Source organism: Palaemon carinicauda, chromosome 12 (genome assembly GCF_036898095.1).
Source record: "Palaemon carinicauda isolate YSFRI2023 chromosome 12, ASM3689809v2, whole genome shotgun sequence".
In the NCBI taxonomy this organism is placed as follows: domain Eukaryota; kingdom Metazoa; phylum Arthropoda; class Malacostraca; order Decapoda; family Palaemonidae; genus Palaemon; species Palaemon carinicauda.
Window position 1 is genome coordinate 11864184 of NC_090736.1, and position 19704 is coordinate 11883887.

At 44.6% G+C, this 19704-nt stretch overlaps 1 protein-coding gene across 1 annotated transcript in view; it reads left to right on the forward strand.

Moving 5' to 3' along the window:
* LOC137650481 (ELMO domain-containing protein 2-like) overlaps nt 1-19704 on the forward strand; it is a 75636-nt gene that overhangs the window by 40982 nt on the left and 14950 nt on the right. Inside the window, exons 2-5 of the mRNA XM_068383708.1 lie at nt 1398-1475; nt 1786-1942; nt 11160-11325; nt 19327-19424. Coding sequence (XP_068239809.1) covers nt 1398-1475; nt 1786-1942; nt 11160-11325; nt 19327-19424 — 499 coding nt within the window. The remainder of the gene's footprint in view (nt 1-1397; nt 1476-1785; nt 1943-11159; nt 11326-19326; nt 19425-19704) is intronic.

Consider the following 19704-nt stretch of genomic DNA (forward strand, 5'->3'; position numbering starts at 1 on the left):
AGCGATCTCCTCTGGAGAGCATCTGGTTAAGAGTGATGGTCCTTTCTAACTCTTGGACAAGTTCAACAACAAGGAGACCCCACCATTTTCCATCGTGAACCAACATCACCTCCTCTTCTGGAAGACTTGCCGCCTCCTTTATTCTTTTAGAGAGATGGCACCCTTTGTATGTAGTGGCCTTTCCTGGGCATCAGTGGTTCTCCTTCGGAGGAGATGCTTCAATAGTTCTTTGAGGATCACGAGACAGTGGTGGAGAGATCAGAATGAGGTCAGGACCATCTTTACTTCAATCAGCAGAGTCAAGAGAATAGTCTACATTTAGATAAGGAATCATAGTTTGGGTGACAACTTCACGACCAACATACCTGTAAGAGGCAAGTTTACTTCACTTATTTCATGGGATCATTTTAACTTTTATAAGGCTTTTATGAGCAGTTTCAAGGGTAATTTCACAAAGCAATTGTTTTTAACCACATCACACAATGCACATACATAAAAATATCTGTCCTGATGTCATAACACGAATCGGGTCATTACAGGCAATTATGCGCATACTCAGAGTCGTGGTAGTGATAAGTATTCGGGTTAGGTTTTCTGGTTTTAGTTCATTATGGTTTGTGTTCAAAATACAGAATAAATATTGCAGTCTGTTACAATCAGTGGACTGGTTTACATTTGTTCCCTTCTAAGTGTAAAGCTTTCACAAATTTAAGATAAAAGGACTTTATGAAACAATTTACAGGCTGAAGAGTAACACAAATATAATTTACAAACAAATCTACAAAAACCAGTCAAAATTATAAAATTGATATTTATTACTTCAATACCCAATTGAAAATTGGTATTATACAACATTTATTTGCAAATTCAATGATGTCGAGAGTCTTTGGAAGGAAGTGACCTTCCTGGTACACTAGTCAGCAAACCCGTGAGCCAATTGGATTGGAAGAGGAGCGATGCATTGGTATTCTTATTCCCAAAACAAGTTGGTTTAGAGGTAACTCTAACACTATGGAATACTGCACATCAATGAGTGTGGCAACATCTCTCCTCTCGAGTAGTCGTGTACAGGGGATGGTGGAAAATTGGAGAACTTCTTCGCAGGGCTCCCTGATCCAATGCGCAGTCTCCTTTAAGGGTCTTTGGCCTTCTAAAGTGTCTACGGTTAAACCCTTGGGTTCAGACATACCTGCAGGGAAGGCCTCCAGGGCTTTTCCTTGACCAAGATCAGGACCCCCATAACCTCTTCCATTCAAAGGGAACCTTTGGATAGTGAGAATCCTTTGAGATGAGGACTTACTACCTGTACTGGTCCATATCCCCCATGTATGTCACATATCAATATTGTACAAGTGTAGGAACAAATAAATTTTAAAAGTTATTTGTGTTTTTCCTAGCTAGACAAGTTAAACTTCTCACCTCAACCGCACCTCTCAGTCCTGAGCGGAAGGTCAAAAGTGAAGAGCCTCCAATAGGTGAGTGGGCATGGCTACTCCCCTGCGTGCACTGCCTGTTGTTAACTACTGCATTAATACATTCAACGGCAGTTTCAGCTCTGCTGACGACCTCTCCCTATTCTAAAGGTCTCGTTTGTACAACGAGGATATATACAAATTACTTTTACAATTTTTATTTTACCAACATTGTTATAGGATATATAATCAAATTTTCTAGTTTTGTTTATGTTAGTATTTTTGTATTTGAACCACATTGTTAACACCATTTGTATTTTTAGGAAGCATGATATCATCTCTTTTTTCCTCTAATTTAATTTTTGTATTACAGAATTTTCCTTGGAACATAGTCGAACTCTGGAAATTCAAAAATGTGTCAAATACATAGACAGTAAATGTGAAGAGCGAACACTTAAGCCTAACCTCATACATTATGCTGTTTTTGCAATCGCTAGAATAAAGAGGATTGACACAAAAGTACACAGAAGGTAAGTTTTGAAGTAGGCAAGTAAGTAGTGATATAGTACTTATTTTTCATGCATAGCAAGATTATGCAAAATCTGTCATTTTTTCTATTGCATCTTTTGATTGTAGGGAATCATTGACTGTTTAAACCTTTTATTTTGGAAAGTCTACTGTATTTGGCCCCAAGCCGAAGCCGTATGTACAATTTTTTTTTACTCTAAAATGAGACAATGAAATTCTCTGAGGCCTGTCATCAATTACTGAATAGGGCTAGCACAACTTATTTATGGTATCTTACATTTTTAGAATTAAAATTGTTTTGGTACAAATACAAACCTTTGCCCCTTACATAAGAAAAGACTACAGTGAAGCTGGAATGTAATATTTTTAAGATTTTATAACAAGGTGTAGGTAATTGGCCAGTAGTTACTGGCTGGGAGCTGGGAAACCACGCACCCTGTGCTTGCTTCCAGTGTTGTCACTTTGATTGCAGCCGTCATCAAGGACAGCTAGTCCCAAAGTAGGGATCCTCAAGGGAAACCTGTACGCCTCGACTGCAGAGTTGATCAAGGTACCAGGTAAGTCCAGAGCTCATGAAGTCAGGGGTATAGGCCCCACCCTGTACTTTTAAGAGGAATCTTTCATTTAACAAGATGTTGAAGGATGGGTTTGGAGGCGCCAAACCACCTTCACAGACTTTTACCTTCTATAGTATACCCACAAGTTTGATGACACCTTTGTGCTTTGTACTTTGGTAGCTGCTCAAGTAGTTGTGTAGCCAGCACAGCTCCTACATGGGACAGGGTCTTGATTTTTCAGTCCCTTGTCTTGAGGTGGAAGCTGTTAAAATTGTTACATGCTGGAGCGGACCTCATGATGGTAAGTTACACTTCTGAGTTCCATTCTTTGAATCTAAAGATGTCTCTCTCCCATCCTCTTTAATGTGGGGGAGAATGGTGGATTTGATATCACCTTATTGATCATCAAACGCTAGGTATATTATTTCGAACTGATATCCCCTTCAAAGGAAAGGATTCCTCATTTGACCATATACAATCATCTAAGACAGGGAAAGCCTTATCAGTCTACTCATCCTTGTGATGGACAGGTAGGAGGTTGCCGGAGTCATCTTCCTCTCTCCCTTACAGGACCAGGTAGATTGACATTTCTAGGGAAGAAAAAGAACCAATCTGTTCAGTTCTAGTGGGACTTATGACTCATCAATTAGTAATTCTCTATTTAAAAGACCAAAGGTTTGTATATGACTAGTAACAAATAAAATTTTTTAAAAGTAATTTGTATTTTTCCTAGCTATACAAACTTAAGTCCTTTAAAGTTAAACTTTCCACCTCATCCACCCCTCTCATTCTTAAGCCAAAGGTCAAAAGTGCTGATCATTCGACAGTGGAGGGGCGGAGCTTCTCTCCCGTGCTCACTGCCTGTCGTTAACTACACTGTTAATGATTTCAACAGCCGTTCCAGCTTGCGCTGAAATAATATTCCCATATTTAAAGGACTGGGGTTTGTCGTCGTCGTCGTCGGCGCCCACTCGTGTCCGAGTATTGGGTTCTGTCGTTAGCCATCAGCCTCCTATCTGTGGGGTGGGTGCTTATGCCTGATGTGGCTGTTAAGTCCTAGTCTGTGGTGGAAGAGTCGCGGACAGTATTCACAAGGTGGTGGGCGGGGCTGTTCTAATCGCTCTCTCCTTCTTCTCCTCCTAGCCTTCTCCTCCTCTCCTCGAAGTCCACGGTGCCATGGTGTACTGTACTCCTCCAGGTTTTCCTGTCCCTGACTGTTTCTTCCCATGAGGAAGGATCGATGTCAGTTAGAGCCAGGGTGCGCTTTAGTTGATCTTTATAGCGCATTTTCGGGGCTCCTCGTGGTCTGGTGCCCTGGGTCAGTTCTCCGTAGAATATTTTCTTTGGGAGCCTAGATGGATCCATCCTATGCACGTGTCCTATCCAGCGGAGGCGGTGGTGGATGATGGTGGCCTCCACGCTGGTCAGCGAGGCACGTTCTAAGACTTCAATGTTGGTGGTGTGGCTCTCCCAGGGGATTTTCAAGATCTGCCTCAGTTTCATTTGTTGGAAGCGTTCTAGGATTTTAATATCGTTTCTATATAGCGTCCATGTTTCACATGCATACAGGAGCGTGGAGAGGACTACTGCCGTGAACACCATTATTTTGGTGGTCATTGTCAGTGCGTGGTTGTTAAATACGCGGCAGTTGAGTCGGCCAAAGGCGGAGTGGGCTGCCCTGATCCTGTTCTCCACGTCCTTTTTGCTTGTGGGAGCTGATGTTAGGATGCTCCCTAGGTAGGAGAACTGGTCCACCTGTTCTAACGGTTGGTCATTCACTGTGGTATTGAAGTTGGGGAGCATTAGTCCTGGTGGATGTTGGACGAGGGTCTTGGTTTTGTCTGAGTTGACTTGCATCCCAAAATGTTCGTAGGCAGAGTTGTATGCATCAGCTAACGACTGCAGGTCCTCTGCCGTCTGACCTGGGGTGGCATTGTCGTCAGCATACTGCAGTTCTCGCACTACACACAAGGTGGTCTTGGTTCTGGCGCGGAGTCTAGCGAGGTTGAAAGCGCCTCCATCCATGCGGAAACGTAGGTCGACTGAGGGTGTGTCAGGGGGAATCTCGTTGAGCATTGCTGCGGTGTATAGCGAGAAACACGTCGGGGCCAGAACACAGCCCTGCTTCAGGCCGCCGTTGATGGGGAATGGGTCTGAAAGAGAGTTCTGGTGGCAGACTCTCCCAACCATTCCGTCATGGAGGGCACGCACCAGCTTGACAAAATCGGGTGGGCAGCCATATCTTGAGGACAGCCCACATAGCAGGTCGAGGTACTTTGTCGAAGGCCTTTTTCAAATCCCAGAAGATGAACATTATGGGCTGTTGTTGTTCGAGGCTCTTCTCTTGTAGTTGTCGCGCACAGAAGATCATGTCTATGGTCCCGCGGGAAGGTCGAAAGCCGCACTGGGACTCTGGCAGGACGTCTTCTGCAAGAATAAGGAGGCGGTCAAGGAGAATCCGAGCGAAAATCTTACTCGCGATGCTTAGTAGTTATATTCCCCGGTAGTTGTTACAGTTCTCCCTGTCTCCCTTGAAGATGGTAATGATGTTTGCATCGCGGAAGTCACTGGGGGGGGTCTTGGTCTCCCATATTTTCAGTATAAGGAGCATCAAACGGTTCCTCAAGCCCGGGCCACCGTGAGTGAGGAGCTCCAACGGGATGTTGTCTGGCCCTGGGGCTTTGCCGGGCTTCATGCGCTGCAGGGCCTTGTTGAAGTCATGGATGGAGGGTGGTAGTGCCATCCAGTGACGGACGGGATGCTGCGGGGTCATTCGCAGGAGATCGTCTGGGGTGTCTGCTTGGTCATTGAGGAGGTTCTCAAAGTGAGACCTCCACCTGGCCAGGATGCCCTCGCTGTCGGTGATGGTCGTGGCCCCATCCGCGTCCTTCAGGCTGCCCACTGATGACCGTGTGGGACCGAATATTTCTTTTGTTGCTGCATAGAAGCTGCGCAGGTCACGTTGGTCAGCGAAACTCTGTATTTCTGCAGCTTTTCTTTGCCACCAGGTGTTCTGGGCTTCACGGATACCTCTTTGGCAACCAGCTTCAGCTACCTTGTAAGCACATTTGTTAGCTGCTGTTGGTTGGTTTTCCAAAGTCAGGCGTGCTTGTCGTTTGGTTTCAATGAGAAGAGAGATGGTAGCATCATTCTCATCAAACCAATCCTGCCGTTTCTTGGTGGTGTAGCCTAGTGTTTCCTCCGCGGCACGGGCCATGGCGTTTCTGAGGGTGGTCCAGTGGTGCTCGACAGTGGCCTGACCCACAGGGTCTGCGAGGTATTGTTCGCAGGCCTCCTTGTAGTTCTGTGCCACCTGTGGGTTGCGGAGCTTACTACAATCAAAGCGTTGGTGTGGTACGCTGTCAGGTGCCCTTCTGGGTGGTCGTAGGGTCGTCACGGAGAGTCGGGAGATGAGGAGTCTGTGGTCCGTCCAGCAGTCGTCCGCTCCGGGCATGGATCGGGTGATGCGGATGTCTCCTCGGTCTCTGGCTCTGGTCAGGACGTAGTCCAGGGTGTGCCAGTGTTTAGACCGTGGGTGTCTCCATGTGGTCTTTTGTCGTTTTGGTAACTGGAAGATGGTGTTGGTTACCACAAGTTGGTGTTCTGCACACAGACCCAGTAGGAGTTGGCCATTGGCGTTGCAATTTCCAATGCCATGGCGGCCGATGATTCCCTCCCACAGGCGATGGTCTTTGCCTACTCGGGCATTAAAGTCGCCAAGCACAACGAGCTTGTCATTGGCGGGCACTGCCTGGATGGTACGGTCGAGCTGGGTGTAGAAGGCAGCTTTGTTATCATCGGTTGAGGTCATAGTCGGGGCGTAGACAGAGATCAGGGTGAGATGTCTGTCCCGCGTGATGGGGATGCGGACAGTCATCAGGCGCTCACTGATGGCCTTGGGAGCGAGGTTGTGCTGCTGCACTAGCTGGGAACGGATGGCGAAGCCGACACCGTGGATGCGAGGCTCCTCTAGGGCCTTGCCTTTCCAGAAGATGGTGTAGCCTGTTCCAGCTTCCCTGATGTTGCCCTCTTCGGGTAGTCTGGTCTCGCTAAGAGCCGCCACATCAACATTGAAGCGGGCTAACTCCTTGCAGACGAGGGCTGTACGTCATTCCGGGCAGTTGGTGTTCGTCACGTCTTGGAGGGTGCGGATGTTCCACGCACCTAAGGTTAATATTTTTTTCTTGTTATTTCGACCGCATTAGTGGGATGTCCGCCAGCCGTGGTGAGCTGACCAGACGGGTTTGCCGTGTCCGATGTTTACCCCACCTTTTCTAGGGGCCTCCCCATGTGGGGTGGGCTGCGGTGTCCTCAATAGGCCAGCCCAGTCACGGGTCCAGCTGCCGAACTCTGGTGTCACGGCACCGTCACCAGAGAGCGACTGAATCTTAGACTCGCCGCCTGAGTGCAGTCGTGGGCTAAGGGCTTCCAGCTATCCAGGCCTGCCCCCTTCACCCACGGTGCTGTCGCCTCAGGACTTGCTGGTGGTGATGATGATGATGGTGAGAAAGAGATGAAGAAGGGTGGAGGAAACGATAGAATGCCAGTAGCTAGGTATATTGTTTTGGGTGGTCGTGGCTTTGCAACGGCCACGCACACACACTTGGCCCACATCATTTTCACCGCGGCTCAAGACATATGAGACAGGCGGCTTCTCCGATGTTGGTTGCATCGGGCTGCCGGGTTCTTGTTATGTCAAGGCCCGCCTTGTTGCCTGCCTGACAGGCATTGCCCTCTTCCGCCGGCGCTGGGAAGCTCCGCCGGTGGGGTCTTGTTTGGTTTGATTTTGGAGTTTTCCTTCTCCTAGCCTTTGCCTATCTTAAAATAAAGGAGAAGGCCTATAGGGGTCCAGTCTTGGTCTGGTCTCTCAGAACTGGCCTTAGCGGTATGGTTGAGCCTGCCAGGGTGGATAAACTACCCCACCGCCATTGCCCAGCCCATCATTGGGACACCCAAGCCCCTCTACTGCAGCAAAGTGCTGGACCATCAGAGGGGTTTGTATATCTAGGAAAAATAAAAATTACTTTTAAGACGAGGGGGCTGGGAACCCCTTCTCCTGTATTATAATCCTGTGAGACATCAAAGAGGTGGAGCTGGGGGGAGAGTGACTGCTCCTCGCACTCTAGTTTTGGGGTGTTTGAATGTGCGTGGATATAGCACAATAGAGAGTAAAAGATGTGAGATTGGAAGTATGTTTAGGAATAGAAGGATGGATATATTGGCTTTTTGTGAGACAAAGATAAAAGGGAAAGGTGAAGTGATGTTTGGTGAAATGTCTGGTAGAGTGTCTGGGATTGAAAGGGGAAGAGCAAGAGAAGGTGTGGTTTTATTGCTGAGTGAATGGATGACAGGTAAAGTAGTGGAATGGAAGGAGATATCATCTAGGTTAATGTGGGTAAGGGTTAGATTGGGTAGGGAATGTTGGGCATTTGTCAGTGCGTATGGGCCAGGTTGTGAGAAAAGTGAAGTAGAGTGGAATTAGTTCTGGAATGAATTAACTAGGTGTGTAGAAGGAATTATGTAGTTGCCGTGGGTGACTTAAATGCTAGAGTGGGCGCTGGAGAGGTAGAAGGTGTCATTGGGAAGTATGGCGTACCAGGTGAAAATTGAGAGTGGTGAGAGACTGGTAGATATGTGTGTTGAGCAAGAGATGGTGATAAGTTCTAGCTTTTTCAAAAAGAAAGATAAAAACAAATATTCATGAGTAAGAGTGGCAAATGGAAGAGTGGTAGAAAGGGCATTAATGGATTATGTGTTGATAACTAAAAGAATGTTTGGAAGATTGAAAGACGTGCACATGTTTAGGGATATGGCTAACGGTATGTCTGATCATTTTTTGGTGGAAGGAAAATTAGTTGTAGCAAAAGTGTAGGGGAATAGAGTAGGTGGATGTAAAAGGGAGCTAGTGAGGGTTGAAGAGCTAATGAAACTGGGGGTAAAAAGTAAATATCAAGAAAGGTTGAAAATGGCATATGACGAAGTGAAAGTAAGAGAAACTGGTAATTTAGAGGAGTGAAGTTAGTAAAAGAAAATTTTGTTGGGATTGCAAGTGATGTTTGTGTGTGGCAAGAAGTTTGTTGGAGGCAGCATGAGGAAGGGCAGTGAATGGTGGAATGAAGGAGGGAAGGTAAAAGTGGATGAGAAAAAGAGGGCTTTTGAAAAATCCAGAGTAATAGTGTAGAGAAGTATGAAAGATATAGAGAGAAAAATGTGGAAGTAGAGCGCAAAGAGGCAAAGAGGGCAGCTGACCTGAGGTGGGGTCAGGGATTGGGTCATTCATATGAAGAGAATAAGTAGTAGTTTTGGAAAGAAGTGAAGAGAGTAAGGAAGGCTGGTTCAAGAATTGAAGAGACAGTGAAAGATGGAAATGGAAGGTTATTAAAAGGAGAGGAGGCAAGGAAAAGGTGGGCGGAATATTTTGAAAGTTTACTGAATGTTGAGGATAATAGGGAGGTAGATATAATTGCTGTTGCAGGTGTTGGGAGATGAGAATGAGAGAGATTACAAGAGAGGAAGTGAGGAGAGCACTAGATGAAACGAGAGTAGGAAAAGCATCTGGTATGGATGGTTGAGAGGTGAGATGTTGAAGGAAGGGGGTGTGACTGGACTTGAATGATTGGTGAGATTGTTTATTATGTGTTGTGTTGTCAATGGTACCAGTAGATTAGGTTTGTGCATGTATTGTACAACTATATAAGGGTAAGGGAGATGTGCATGAGTGTTGTAATTCAAGGGGTATTATTGTTGAGTGTAGTTGGAAAAATGTATGGTAGAGTACTGATTAATAGGATTAAGGATAAAACAGAGAATGCAATCTTAGAAGTACAGGGTGGTTTTAGAAGAGGTAGGGGTTGTATGAATCAGAATTTTACAGCTAGGCAGATATGCAAAAAATATTTAGCAAAAGGTAAGGAGGTGTATGTTGCATTTATGGATCTGGAGAAAGCGTATGATAGAGTTGATAGGGAAGCAATGTGGAATGTGATGAGGTTATATGGAGTTGGTGGAAGGTTGTTGCAAGCAGTGAAAAGTTTCTACAAACGTAGTAGAGCATGTGTTAGGATAGGAAATAAAGTGAGCGATTGGTTTCCGGTGAGAGCGGGGCTGAGACAGGGATGTGTGATGTTGCCGTAGTTGTTAAACTTGTATGTTGATGGAGTGGTGAGAGAGGTGAATGCTCAAGTGCTTGGACAAGGATTGAAACTGGTAAATGAGAATGACCATGAATGGGAGGTAAATCAGTTGTTGTTTGTGTATGGTACTGTACTGGTTGCTGAGGCGGAAGAAAAGCTTGCCCAATTAGTGACACAATTTAGAAAGGTGTGTGAGAGAAGGAAGTTGAGAGTTAATGTGGGTAAGAATAAAGTTATGAGATGTACGAGAAGGGAATGTGGTGCGAGGTTGAATGTCATGTTGAATGGAGAGTTACTTGAGGAGGTGGATCATTTTAAGTACTTGGGGTCTGTTGTTGCAGCAAATGGTAGTGTGGAAGCTGATGTACGTGAGAGAGTGAATGAAGGATGCAAAGTGTTGGGGGCAGTTAAGTTAGTAGTAAAAAATAGAGGGTTGGGCATGAATGTAAAGAGAGATCTGTATGAGAAAGTGATTTTACCAACTGTGATGTATGGATCGGAGTTGTGGGGAATGAAAGTGACGGAGAGACAGAAATTGAATGTGTTTGAGATGAAGTGTTTAAGGAGTATGGCTGGTGTATCTCGAGTAGATAGGGTTAGGAACGAAGTGGTGAGGGTGAGAACGGGTGTAAGAAATGAGTTAGCGGCTAGAGTGGATATGAATGTGTTGAGGTGGTTTGGCTGTCTGCTAAAGAAGGTGATGAATGCAAGAGTTGAAGGGAGAAGTACAAGAGGAAGGCCAAGGTTTGGGTGGATGGATGGAGTGAAGAAAGCTCTGGGTGATAGGAGGATAGATGTGAGAGAGGCAAGAGAGCGTGCTAGAAATAGGAATGAATGGCGAGCGATTGTGATGCAGTTCCGGTAGGCCCTGCTGCTTCCTCTGGTGCCTTGAATGACCGTGGAAGTAGCAGCAGTAGGGGATTCAGATAACGAGGGAGGGTGGGCTGTGGCACCCTAGCAGAACCAGCCAAAGTCGGTTGAGTCCCTTGTCAGGCTGGGAGGAACGTAGAGAGGAGAGGTCCCCTTTTTTGTTTCATTTGTTTGATGTCGGCTACCCCCCAAAATTGGGGGAAGTGCCGTGGTATATGTATGTATGTATGTATGTACTTTTAAGATTGTTATATATAATAAAAATGTAGATTAATGTACAGAACTTTATGATGTATTCAGCACAGTATTGTACTGTAGTTTCTTATATCCCAATTTCTTGAAATATTCTCTTGGATGAAATTGATGCGTTCACCCTTACAAGAACCCTATAACATTGATTCATAGAAAATAAGTGTATAATATGCAATATTACTGCATTAGATTATTATTATGTACCGTTAGTTTACCCAGACTAGGAATTGGGTTAGAATTAATAACTGGCCATCTAATGACCTGATAAATGAACATCTTAGTGTATTTTTAGTAATATATTTTAGGCATTTCATAAAATAATTGTTTACTTCTAGGGCTTTATATTATATTTTTTAGTATAAGTGCATTTTTGTCATGAATCTGATTTGCACTTTTTTTTATTTTAGATTTACAGTTACACTGGGGGAGTGTCTCACTCAGATATGGGGATACAGACAGCTAACAGCAGAAATAGAGGTTCTTCGCCAGAGACCATATGATCCAGAAAATCCGAGCCATGAGGAGAGCCTTTTAAGATTATGGACTTTACTCATGCCAGGGGTTGCTTTAGAGGTGATGTGAGAACCATTACTGTCTAATATGTACAAAACTATCTTTCATTGATATCAATTTTACATCATGTGGGATGTTTATTATCGGCTAAAGATTCCTCATTTATGAAATACAGTACTGAATTGATTTAGTTATCATAAAGATAAATTGAATCAATGCCATGTTTCTATTAATTTGTTAGATGAAGCATGTCATGAATTGTCATGCTGCAGTTTATACTGCTTATGTACACTGATGTAGTCAGGCGTATTGCAAAAATTACTTTAAAATTGTAATTTTTTTTGTATCAAGTGAAACAAAAATCAAATAGCCCCCTATTTACAAAGATTAATTCCTAACTATCTTGTGTAAATCAGGTAACTGTATATTATTATGAATGAATAAATTGAATACTTATGGAAGCTGAATTTAAGTAGCAGTTCCCTGTAAGAGGATCGTATCTACAGTGTATCTTTGAGTCACTGTGTAAATGGTAATAAATGTTCTCCGCTTCCTGTGGCCCTAGCATCCTAGCTTTATTTCATCTTATTCTCATCTGTTCCCTTAGTTCTTTTTTCACTTAGCTGTATCACTTTAACTTTGCTTTGTTACCTTTTCTCATCTTAATTCAGGATGGATTTTAATGTTGGTAATGATGATTACGATAAAAATAATTCGAAATAGTTGTTCATTTATCTTTTCTCTCTGCCAAGTACACATTTTTTACAACTGAAATCTCAAAAATTACTTCTCTTTGTTGATAAAAATTTTGATATCAGAATTCTAAAAAATCACTTGAGTTGAAGTGTTTTTCTCTTGCCTGTTAAGATTTAGTAATAATATTGCCTAATAGTCATCCCCATTCCATCTTTTATTGCCATTTACTTGTACTGTAGTGTAACTTTTTCATGGTTAGTACTGGAAACTTGTATAGGAATTATGTACAGTTAGCATAAGAAAACTACTCTTATGAGATTAATGGAGAGTAGAGTTACATTTGATGATGGTTGTAGACTTTTGATGGATCATAGAATCATATTTGAATTTATGGAATGAATGTAGAGCTACTGTCATGTAGACTAAAACTCAAAAGTAAACATTGATGTACTCTAATTTTGTCTGGCACATTTTAATAGCTTGTAAGCAGTTTCTATTTCAGTGCATAGAATTTGCATTATCCTATTTTCAATATTAAACTTACCCGATGATCATGTAGCTGTCAACTCTGTTGCCCGACAGAAATCTACGGTCGGGATACGCCAGCGATCGCTATACAGGTGGGGGTGTACACAACAGCGCCATCTGTGGTCAGGTACTCCAGTACTTCTTGTCAACAAGACCTCAATTTTTCCTCTGTCGTGCCACCGGCTAGACCTACTTGGATACGCTGTTGATTCTGGAGTTATTGTTCACGATTTGGTGATGTATTTGCTCTAGAGTTTAGCTTTCGCTATTCAGGAAGCTTTATCATTAGCTTAGCTAGCTTTTGGAATTAATTTGATTTAATTATGGTGACGAAGAGAGTATGAACTCTCTTTCACTTTTAAATGGCCGACCCTTCCCTTAGACGGAAGTGTTAGTGTCGAAGAGAGTATAGACTCTCTTTCTTATTTTTGCTTAACAAAGTTATAGATTTATTTTTATCTCTCCGCCTTTTATAGGCCTCTTCGATTAACTTCCTTTTATTATAAACTTATAAAAATTATTTTTTATGTTTGTTTATATGCGACCTTTCCTAATAGTAGGTGGTCATTACTTGGAACCGAAGTTAATTAACATTGAGCCCGTCATTTCGTTTTTCCTGTTAAGATTTTATGCTATTTTAATTTTAATGTTTTTGAAAGAATTTCTTTGATAGTCTCGTACTGTTTTTCAAAGTTGAACTAACGTTTTGTTTTGTCTCTGCAGTTGTTGACGTTCAGAACGTTCAACTTGCGCTCTATCGTTACGATAGAGAGAGAGTATTCACGGTTTCACGTTGCAGTAAGAGTAAACCGATTCTAGCGTTTTGTTCATTCTTTCTTAGCTTAAATGGTTTTAATTCTAATAAAGGAACTTTTTATTTGGGAAATCTTTCAGTTTTTTCCTTTAACAAATAATATGTTTTAACGAGATATATAATTGGGCTCTTCTCTCAGGTTCTAAGTCAAGAGAGAGAGAGAGAGAGATAGAGACGGAGGGAGAGAGAGGAGGATAAACGTTTCGTTCAAGCGGGTAACGTTGTTATCGTTTTTGCTCTTCTCCCTAGTCTCTTTAGGGGAAGAAGGTAAAACGTTTCTAGAGTTTTATTCTTGTTCCCAGTCTTTATGCGGTGAGAGATTTTAAACGTAGTTTATTTGATCTAGTGTTTAGTCTCTTTTTCAGCCACTGAATTCTTTATCTTTCATTATGTTTTTCTGTTACATTGTAATACTGTTTTCGCAATTACTAACTTTTAATGAAGGATAGGATTGCGTGTTTCAGGTACAAACCACTTAAAGTCTCGAGTTCAGTGAAATAAGTGCAAACAGAAAATCAAAAGTGATAAAGTGATAAGCGCAAAGTGTTACAGTGTTGCGTTGGAGGGTTCGTCTGTTCGTGCCAGTTGTTCGCCTAGTCTGGGACCTCTTACAAGCTCCCAAGCCCAGGGGAGAAGTAATGTCGAAGGACTTATGGGTTCATCAGGCCTTGATCGACGAACAGACGTTTCCCTCCGTGGTTTCGGGTGTATCCACTCACGTTGCAGACGTGATCACCCCACCCACACAAAGACGAGAGAGCCCATTTATTCCTCGTCTGCGGAAGAGGTTTCTCGCAGAAACCATGGACCAAATCTTGCAGCTTTTAAGTGCAAGTCGGTCCCTTCCGCGCAAGTCCAACGGCCAAGGTGTAGCCACTGGGTCAGTTCGGACTTGCTGCAGTACGACAACTGCACACCTCCCAGAGAGGCAAGGTGGTACCGCAACAGGCAGTAACTCCGTCTGTTGCCGCACCAGCTGTTTTAGACCCTCAGTCACAACGGACAGTAGCTCCGTTTGTTGTTGTCTTTCATAGACCCTAGTGGTCCATGCTGCAGGATATACAGTCTCAGCTTGCTCCTTCATACAGGAGTATCATGCTGGAAGGTTGACAATGCAGCCTGTTAACCTACAACCCGCCGAGGTTGTGCGCTCAGCAGATACTGCGGCTGCCTGCTCCCACCCTCCACCTGTGAGAGCTCCACCTCCGATGCGCAGTCCACCCTGCCAGACGCATGTTCTTGCTGCGCCTCCTGCTTTCATGCGTGAGCTGCCGCATCGGGAGTTGCCGGGTTCCAGCACTATGAGGAGCCTCATGCTATGCGGCAACCTCCTCAACCCATGAGGCAGTAGCCTCATGCTATGCGGCATCCTCCTCAACCCATGAGGCAGGAGCCTCATGTGAGGCAGGAGCCTCATGCTATGCGGCAACCTCCTCAACCCATGAGGCAGGAGCCTCATGCTATGCGGCATCCTCCTCAACCCATGAGGCAGGAGCCTCATGCTATGCGGCATCCTCCTCAACCCATGAGGCAGGAGCCTCATGCTATGAGGAGCCTCATGCTATGCGGCATCCTCCTCAACCCATGAGGCAGGAGCCTCATGCTATGCGGCAACCTCCTCAAATGCGGCATCCTCCTCAACCCATGAGGCAGGAGCCTCATGCTATGAGGAGCCTCATGCTATGCGGCATCCTCCTCAACCCATGAGGCAGGAGCCTCATGCTATGCGGCAACCTCCTCAACCCATGAGGCAGGAGCCTCATGCTATGCGGCATCCTCCTCAACCCAGCATGAGCCTCATCCCATGCAGCATGAGCCTCATCCCATGCAGCATGAGCCTCATCCCATGCAGCATGAGCCTCATCCCATGCAGCATGAGCCTCATCCCATGCAGCATGAGCCTCATCCCATGCAGCATAAGCTGCATGCCATGCAACATGCTCTGCATACCTTACAGCATGCTCTACATACAGCATGCTCTGCATACCTTACAGCATGCTCTGCATACAGCATGCTCTGCATACCTTACAGCATGCTCTGCATACCTTACAGCCTACAACATGCTCTGCATTCCTTACAGCATGCTCTGCATACCTTACAGCATGCTCTGCATACCTTACAGCATGCTCTGCATACCTTACCGCATGCTCCTCAATCACACATCTTTGGTTGTTGCCAACTCACAAGGAGCTGTTGGCGGTTCATCTGGCCTTGATAAACTTCAAGTCCCTCCAGCTTAACAAGGTGGTGGAGGTGGACTCCGACAACACCACAGCCTTGGCTTACATCTCCAAGCAGGGAGGGACTCATTCGAGGAAGTTGTTCTAGATCGCAAGGGACCTCCTCATCTGGTCAAAAGATCGAAAGCTCACGCTGGTAACGAGGTTCATTCAGGGCGATATGAATGTCATGGCAGATCGCCTCAGCCGGAAGGGTCAGGTCAGTTTCATAACGTTGCCTTCTGGTCTGCTGCTTTTGCACCAGTGAAACCCTCACTGAGAGAACTTAGCTTTTCTCGGATATGGTTCCTGTAGATGAGAAAGTGCTATTCTCCCTCCTTCTGATATTCCCTTGAGGACTCTGTCATTTGGAGAGGAGCCTTAAGCTGCTTAGCCTCCTATGGACTTTTATTTAAGCATAACATGCTTCCAGGGAGGGTAATGGTTCCGCTTCAGTCGCTAACCCCGTCTGTTGCCACACCTGCTCCCATAGACCTTGAGCTTTGTTGCAAGACATGCAGTCCAAGCTTAGTCCTTGTTAGAGGATTTTTGTTTACGGAGTCAGTGTGTCACTGGGAAGACGTTCAACAACCAGCAGAGGTGACTTGTTGTGACGCAGTGCGGCAACCTCAGCAACCCGATAAGGAGTTGTCTGTACTACCCAGACAGTCTAGACAGTTTCGGGTTGTCGCTGTACTTCCTCGCTTCCCCATGGTTGACAGTTCACAGACTGTGCAGTAGTACCATGATCTTGTGTCCGGCTCCGTCAGACGACTGGCTTTTAAGAGCTCCCACAAGTCGTCGCTGTCTGGAGAATCTCAGATGGACTATGGATCTGACCAAGGAACTGGGCCTCCTGGTCAATTTAGAGGAGTCCCAGCTCGTCCCATCCCAGACCATTGTCTACCTGGGTATGGAGCTTCAGAGTCGAGCTTTTCGGGCTTTTCCGTCGGCCCCAAGGATCTACCAAGCCCTAGAATGCATCCAGAGCATGCTGAGAAGGAACCGATGCTCAGTCAGGTAGTGGATGAGTCTAACAGGGACACTTTCATCGCTGGCCCTGTTCATCGAGTTAGGGAGACTCCACCTCCGCCCCCTTCAGTACCATCTAGCTGCTCACTGGATAAAGGACATGACGCTAGAGACGGTCTCAGTTCCTGTTTCCGAAGAGATGAGGTCTACTCTAACGTGGTGAAAGAACAGCTTTCTTCTCAAGGAAGGTCTACCTTTGGCTGTTCAGAAACCCGACCGCCGTCTCTTCTCGGACGCATCAGACACGGGCTGGGGTGCGACTTTGGACGGACAGGAATGCTTGGGAACATGGAATCAGGAGCAAAGGACACTTCACATCAATTGCAAGAGTGGACCCTTCACAAGAATGTTTGCAGCAGACTTTGGGCCCTGTGGGGTCAGCCAACCATAGATCTGTTCGCTACCTCGATAACCTAGAGGCTCCCGTTGTATTGTTCTCCGATTCCAGACCCAGCAGCAGTTCACGTGGATGCTTTTCTGCTGGATTGGTCCCATCTCGACCTGTATGCATTCCCGCCGTTCAAGATTGTCAACAGGGTACTTCAGAAGTTCGCCTCTCGCAAAGGGACACGGCTGACGTTGGTTGCTCCCCTCTGGCCCGCGAGAGAATGGTTCATAGAGGTACTGCAATGGCTGGTCGACATTCCCAGGACTCTTCCTCTAGGAGTGGACCTTCTACGTCAACCTCACGTAAAGAAGGTACACCCAAACCTCCACGCTCTTCGTCTGACTGCCTTCAGACTATCGAAAGACTCTCAAGAGCTAGAGGCTTTTCGAAGGAGGCAGCCAGAGCGATTGCCAGAGCAAGGAGGACATCCTCTCTCAGAGTCTATCAGTCTAAATGGGAAGTCTTCCGAAGCTGGTACAAGGCCAATGCAGTTTCCTCAACCAGTACCACTGTAACCCAGATTGCTGACTTCCTGTTACATCTAAGGAACGTAAGATCCCTTTCAGCTCCTACGATCAAGGGTTACAGAAGTATGTTGGCAGCGATTTTCCGCCACAGAGGCTTGGATCTTTCCACCAACAAAGATCTACAGGACCTCCTTAGGTCTTTTGAGACCTCAAAGGAACGTCGGTTCTCCACTCCAGGCTGGAATCTAGACGTGGTCCTAAGGTTCCTTATGTCATCAAGATTTGAACCTCTCCAATCAGCCTCTTTTAAGGACCTCACATTAAAAACTCTTTTCCTCGTGTGCTTGGCAACAGCTAAAAGAGTAAGTGAGATCCACGCCTTCAGCAGGAACATAGTTTTCACATCTGAAACGGCTACATGTTCCTTGCAGCTCGGTTTTTTGCTAAAACGAGCTTCCTTCACGTCCTTGGCCTAAGTTGTTCGAGATCCCAAACCTGTCCAACTTGGTGGGGAACGAACTGGAGAGAGTACTTTGCCCAGTTAGAGCTCTTAGGTACTATCTAAAAAGGTCATAACCTTTACGAGGACAATCAGAAGCCTTTTGGTGTGCTATCAAGAAGCCTTCTCTTCCAATGTCTAAGAACTCAGTTTCTTACTAAATCAGGCTTCTGATTAGGGAAGCACATTCTCATCTGAAGGAAGAAGACCTTGCTTTGCTGAAGGTAAGGACACATGAAGTGAGAGCTGTGGCTACTTCAGTGGCCTTCAAACAGAACCGTTCTCTGCAGAGTGTTATGGATGCAACCTATTGGAGAAGCAAGTCAGTGTTCGCATCATTCTATCTCAAAGATGTCCAGTCTCTTTACGAGAACTGCTACACCCTGGGACCATTCGTAGCAACGAATGCAGTAGTAGGTGGGGGCTCAGCCACTACATTCCCATAATCCCATAACCTTTTTAACCTTTCTCTTGAATACTTTTTATGGGTTGTACGGTCGGCTAAGAAGCCTTCCACATCCTTGTTGATTTGGCGGGTGGTCAATTCTTTCTTGAGAAGCGCCGGGGTTAAAGGTTGTGATGAGGTCCTTTAGTATGGGTTGCAGCCCTTTATACTTTAGCCACCTAAGAGTCGTTCAGCATCCTAAGAGGACCGCTACGCTCAGTAAGGAAGACGTACTTATTAAAGGCAGAGTAATGGTTCAAGTCGACTTCCTTACCAGGTACTTATTTATTTTTTATTGTTATTTTTGAATAACTAATAAAAATGAAATACGGGATACTTAGCTTCTTTGTTAACATGTATACTGGTCTCCACCCACCACCCTGGGTGTGAATCAGCTACATGATCATCGGGTAAGTTTAATATTGAAAAATGTTATTTTTATTACTAAAATAAATTTTTGAATATACTTACCCGATGATCATGATTTAAATGACCCGCCCTTCCTCCCCATAGAGAACCAGTGGACCGAGGAGAAAATTGAGGTCTTGTTGACAAGAAGTACTGGAGTACCTGACCACAGATGGCACTGTTGTGTACACCCCCACCTGTATAGCGATCGCTGGCGTATCCCGACCGTAGATTTCTGTCGGGCAACAGAGTTGACAGCTACATGATCATCGGGTAAGTATATTCAAAAATTTATTTTAGTAATAAAAATAACATTTTTTTAGACAGTAAGCTTTAGTATTTTACACCTGTGTTAAGGGTATTGATTACCATCTTTTTCTATAATTGTCTTGTTTCATCCATACGAACTGTAATCACTTTTTTGTACGGTACTGGAAGAGATTTTAATCAAATATTTTTATGAGGCCGTAGTAAAAGTTTTTTTTCATCATTTATTTTTTCTGCGTAAGTTTTATTTATTTCACTGTGGTTGTTAAAATTTAATCTTTTATTTTTCATTTTGCAGGGCAGGATAACTAAACAATGGCAGGACATCGGATTTCAAGGAGATGACCCAAAAACTGATTTTCGAGGAATGGGCATACTAGGCTTAGAAAATCTATTGTAAGTAATGTGTACTGTATATGATGTGGTATTGGAGTATCTATTTTCTTATTTATGACTGCTGGGTTATGATAATTTATGTTGTGTTGTCTACCCATATGGCCTAGTCCAGGGGTGGGGAACCCTTTTTTGGGTGAAGGCCATCTTGCAATTCCTCAATGTTCCTTAAGGCTGCATAGAATTTTTTGGTTATTTTATCCTCCAAGTAATTTATTAGTAATCTAATAAAAGAGTGACAGGTTTATGAAAATTTAAAGCATTACAATTTCAAATATTTGAA